Source organism: Mus caroli, chromosome 19 (genome assembly GCF_900094665.2).
Source record: "Mus caroli chromosome 19, CAROLI_EIJ_v1.1, whole genome shotgun sequence".
Taxonomy (NCBI): Eukaryota; Metazoa; Chordata; class Mammalia; order Rodentia; family Muridae; genus Mus; species Mus caroli.
The window spans coordinates 52777885-52783388 of NC_034588.1; the positions used below are offsets into that span (position 1 = coordinate 52777885).

At 48.0% G+C, this 5504-nt stretch overlaps 1 protein-coding gene across 2 annotated transcripts in view; it reads left to right on the top strand.

The window, feature by feature from the left end:
- Habp2 (hyaluronan binding protein 2) overlaps positions 1 to 5504 on the top strand; it is a 34129-nt gene that overhangs the window by 22720 nt on the left and 5905 nt on the right. Inside the window, exons 6-10 of one of the 2 annotated variants that reach the window (XM_021152166.2) lie at positions 715 to 834; positions 1285 to 1456; positions 2456 to 2553; positions 3539 to 3794; positions 4786 to 4928. In XM_021152166.2, coding sequence (XP_021007825.1) covers positions 715 to 834; positions 1285 to 1456; positions 2456 to 2553; positions 3539 to 3794; positions 4786 to 4928 — 789 coding nt within the window. Of the gene's footprint in view, positions 1 to 714; positions 835 to 1284; positions 1457 to 2455; positions 2554 to 3538; positions 3795 to 4785; positions 4929 to 5504 lie in introns of those variants that run through there. The other variant, XM_021152167.2, reaches the window with a different exon arrangement.

The following is a 5504-nucleotide window of genomic DNA, read 5'->3' on the forward strand; positions in this document are numbered from 1 at the left end:
ACACACTCACACACACTCACTCACTCACACACACACTCACACACACATACTCACACACTCACACACACACACTCACACACACACTCACACTCACTCACACACACATACTCACACACACTCACACACTCACACACACTCACTCACACACAAACACACACTCACACACACACTCACACACACACACACACACACACACACTCACCTTGGAAGTTGATTCCTCCAGGAAGTGGGCACTGACCTTTTCCTGAGAAGGGTTGTGTTGGGGACTTATACACTGAGTCACTGCTATGGGTAGGTACACCATCCCAAGAGATTTACCCTTGTCTATGAGAAAAAGAAATTCATAAATGAAGAACCTAAAATTCAGAGAGGTGGCTAACTTACCCACGGTCACATAGCTCTCAAGGGCCACAGACGAGTTTCTACCTAGATCAGACTATCTGAGAACTTTAAGATCAGTCTGTAAGGACTCCGTGACCCTTACATTTTGGGGAAGGGGGATGTTTGGTTTTGTTCTTCTGCGTGTCCTCCATCCATCTGGCTTTATGCATGTTGGTCTAGGCTTTCTGTGACATTTGCCAGGGTGTCAATGATCTGTCTGTGCCCTATGGTGTTCCGTCATTTAAGAGAGGATGACCCCAGAAGAGTGCCACCATTCAGAGTGTTACACCTCCTCCTAACATGCCCTCTGGGTCCCACTTGCTGTTTTCACAGTGCTTCCGGCGTGCAGGCCAAATCCCTGCCAGAATGGCGGAGTCTGTTCCCGACATAGACGGAGATCCAGGTTTAGCTGTGCCTGTGCAGACCAGTATAAGGGGAGATTCTGTGAAATAGGTATGGCTCTTCCCTACTACCGTCAAAGACTCTGGGACAAGTGAGACCGCGAGTGCCTTTTCTGTCCAAGTGTCTCCTACACACATGGCTCAGAGGTTCCCAAGCTCCACTCCTCTAGTCTTCCAACCTCAGAGCACAGAGCCTGTCAGCTCCCTGCCCAGGAAGTGATGGTCTGGGGTGTGCTGTAGCAAATCAACCCTCTGCCCAGACCACACGAGGGCCCCTTCCCACCTCCCCTAGTCATTCTGTAAGCACTCGCCTTCTCAAACGGGAGGATTTCATATTTTTAATTCTGGTTGAATGTGGACCATTCTGGAGCTCTATGATAAAACCTAGAGATAACACATGATCAGGCCCAGTCCTGTGACCCATCTGATATCCCCACGAACCCTAATTTCGGGCAACGAGTCCATGACTGACCATTCTCATAGGCGGCCTGCTCTCTCCGAGGTCCGGACGACTGTTATGTGGGCGATGGCTACTCTTACCGAGGCAAAGTGAGTAAGACAGTCAACCAGAACCCATGCCTTTACTGGAACTCCCACCTCCTCTTGCAGGAGACTTATAACATGTTTATGGAGGATGCGGAGACCCACGGGATCGCAGAGCACAACTTCTGCAGGTACGAATTACTGCATCTTGGTTGCTTGCCTTTGAAACCGATTGCAAGTCAGCAGCCTTCTTTCTGAACAGGGAAGCATCCTACTCGGGTTAACAATAAAAACTCCCCTGGTCTCGGGGCCTCGTGCACATCGAAGTTCATTTCTTACTAACTACACGTGTCGTGCGGGTGGGACGGTGATGGGGGGGGTCAGCACCACAGGGTATTGCAGATACCCAGCAAGGGTAAAAAGAGAACAATGAGGCAAAAAAAGACAACCAAAACCCAAGAAATGACATACTACCTTCCACATGAATTCTGGGATTCTGTGGCAGAAATAGTCACCTGGAGCCACTTGCCATCAAGAGAGAGGCTGAGGAACAAATGGATTAGACTTCCCGAGTCATCTGTCTCCAGACAACTGCGTTCCTAGCTCTACCTTTAGTCTGACCAAGGTCGATGACTTGCGAGATCTGTGTCCGGAGAGTGGGGGTGTTTTGCTGGTCTTTGCACTGGCCCCACACGCAAGGGCGTCTTCTTTGCACACAGCACCCTACCTCTGTTTTCTAAATGCTCACTCGGAGATGCCTTCTTGTGGCGTTATCTTCATAGAGAAACTCTTTGACTAGTTCCTAAAGGATTCTCATGCCTGGGTCTTGGGGGTTGGGGCCAGCTCTAACCGTGTTTGTCTGTCTGTCTGTCTGTCTGTAACACTTCCTGACCACATTGAGTCAGGATCTTCAATAGGAACCCCGCTTCCCCTATGTTTCATGTCTCCCATGGTCCAGCACACTGGTTGGAAACTACTTTCTGATCCCCCGGATTCTCCTCCTGACGTTAACATTTTGCCCGACATCTGTGAGCATGCTTGTGTGCCACGGTTTGCTAACCTGTTGGAGGAGTCAGTGAAGAACGGTTCCCAGATGGTGTGGGGACCAGGAATCCTCTGACTCAGGGTGCTTCCGTGAGATGAATGCCTCTGAGCCTTGATGGTCAGTCACTTAAATCTTTGTGTTTTAGAAACCCAGATGGAGACCACAAACCCTGGTGTTTCGTCAAGGTGAACAGTGAGAAGGTGAAATGGGAATACTGTGATGTCACAGTCTGTCCAGTGCCTGGTGAGTCTGTGCTACCCACAGGGCCTGGGGAGGAAACGAGTGGTCCTGAGACGTCCTGATGGGAGTCCTGGTGACTGACCACTCCCACCCTTGACCCTTGCTTCACAAACAAGCATATCACTCTTCCCAGACTTCTGTAGCCCTCAGGACAATGAGCTAGCCTCGACACTTCTATCATCCCAGATTAGATCTAAAACCTTTTTTCCTAACCCCAGTTCAGTACCCTCAGTGTCATACACTGTGTGTGTTGCGTGGACAATGACCATCACTGGCTGGGCCCTTGTGGCCTCTCAGGATGAGCTATGGTCTGAAGTCCAGCTTCTCATTCTTTCTGACAATCTTTATTGGCCCATCTCTCCAGCCACATCTGAAAGAACATGCCGATCTCTCTGACCACAGGGATTCTCTCTGTGTTCCACACACTCAGCACCATTCTATGGGTACCTCTCTGTAATGCTCTATCTCATATCTGCTTTTGTTTGTTTTTAACCATTCTTTGAGAACTGACTCAAGCATTCCTTTCTCTGACAAGCCCCCTTGAACTCTTGAATTGGGTGTTATATCTCCCTCTGTACAATCTCAAGGAACAGAACAAGCTTGCAGCCGTATAACCCTTACACCCTTTGCTGGATGAATCTCCTACCTCCCCTAATATGCTAAAGAAAAAAAAAAGCCTGAAAACATGCGTTAATGATGACATACTATGCATGTCCATAATGGGTTTGTATACTTTTCATATATGTTTGTACATCCTAGGAGTAATGCACTTCAAAATATGCAGATAAAAGCAACATCTTTCACACCAATTCTGTGAAGTTGCTTAATATTACCTAAGTCATCCGACATGTCTCAGTCACCAAATAACATATCAAAGGTGTGCCGTCTCTTGGCTCTGGGCATTTGGTCAACTTGTGGTCAGAGTTATGACTCCAGCTATGTCCTCCAAAGGAACAACTTGTGTGGTTTATCTTCATGTGCCCTATAGACACCCCTAGCCCAGTGGAAAGCCTTCTGGAGCCTGTGATGGAGCTGCCAGGGTCCGAGTCCTGTGGGAAGACGGAGGTAGCTGAACACACAGTCAAACGTATCTACGGGGGCTTTAAGAGCACAGCAGGCAAGCACCCGTGGCAGGTGTCCCTGCAGACCTCACTGCCATTGACCACCTCCATGCCCCAAGGCCACTTCTGTGGGGGCGCCCTGATCCACCCCTGCTGGGTGCTCACTGCAGCCCACTGTACTGAGTAGGTATCCATGGGGAAGGGAGAACACATGACTGGGGTACAAACAGGCTCTCTTCCCTCCAAGTGACACCTCAGAAGTTTTGGCAGGACTGGGGTTAAATGCCCAGAGGGGAAAGAACAGAGCCTTAAATGAGAGTGGATATAGCTACCATGGCTTACCACAGCTGTTCCATGAAGTCTACCGTATGTAGCTAACGACCAAGAGAGGGCAGGGTTTGTGTTCTGTGAATTGTAGTATCCCTGATGCCTTCACTACAGAGGTCTTTCCATGTAGCAAGTATTTAGTATGTACGTTGAAGGAAAGGTATATAGTTATTCCCTTTTTATAGGAGACTTGGGTTTTAGGAAAGTTTAATGTCTTAACTAAAGTCTCACGGAAAGAAGGCCAGTGAGTGAGATTGAATTCAGCTCTGTCTTCTTCCCGAGCCTCTGGAGTCTACCCTGAATGGGCAAAATGGCCCATTATCATCAGTGAACCTCTGGGTCAGGCATTCTCATCTTCACCTCCAGTGTCGTCTGGGAACTGAGAAATCATCACCTCTTCCAGATTCTCTAAGTTCATGGTCAGGGCTGGTCTCATGAGCCCTGGCTTGAGAGGCAGCCTGCGTAACTTCTGGTCTACTCTATCCTCTGGGATTCTAGTGTTCTCCAAGAGAAGTTAGACACATGAACATTAGCACCTACCCAGGAATGACAGCAGACTTGCTCAAGACTTCAATGGCTGGCATGTAGCCAAGCCCAGAGGAAAAAAAGAGATCTCCTGGGGAAAGTGAGTGTGTGATTGCACTCTCCATCTACTGATGAAGAAGTCCCCGTGCATTGTCTTATCTGGAACCCAAACAGAGTTTTGTAAGGGAGCAAAGAACTGCAGATAAGGATACTGAAGCAGAAGGCCAGGCACTTGACCAAGGTCACATGGCTTCCTAGACTGCATAGCTCCTTCCTCTGTCATCTCAGGGCAATTTCCTGAGCATCTTATTTTACTTTGTAGCATAAACATCAAGCATCTAAAAGTTGTACTAGGGGATCAGGACCTGAAGAAGACAGAATCCCATGAACAGACCTTCAGGGTGGAAAAAATACTGAAGTACAGTCAGTACAATGAGAGAGATGAGATTCCCCACAACGACATCGGCAAGTATCCCCCCCCCCCCCGTCCCCTCTGGGTCTTACCCTGGGTGGATTTCTCTACAGATAGGAAGCTGGGGTTTGATTATAGAACGTTCTCTGGAAAAGTTTGTTCTTTATCCCTTGGGGATCATGTAATGTTGATAATTTATTTCAAAGCTTGTTATGTCTTGGGAGTGTCTGATAGCATTGTTGATAATTGGGTAAAAACTTCTCAATTGAGAGGAAGAGATGTGAAGAGTATTTTATCATGGAAAGCTTCTCCAGCTTCATAGCTAGGATTCAGGTCATCTTCCTGACCCTTGGGTTTTTCTGTTCCATAAAATGTGGGTGCTGTTATGTTACACAGCTTCCAGCTGACTGTGTGTTGTGACACAATGTGTATGTGCACTTGTGTGGTACCTACTAGGTGCTTGAGGGCAGAGGCAGTGGGCTGTTTTCAGCTGTTGGGTGCTCAGGTCTGTGGTGCTGTGCCCTGACCCATCCACATTACAGGTCTTCTTCTTCTTCTTCTTCTTCTTCTTCTTCTTCTTCTTCTTCTTCTTCTTCTTCTTCTTCTTCTTCTTCTTCTTCTTCTTCTTC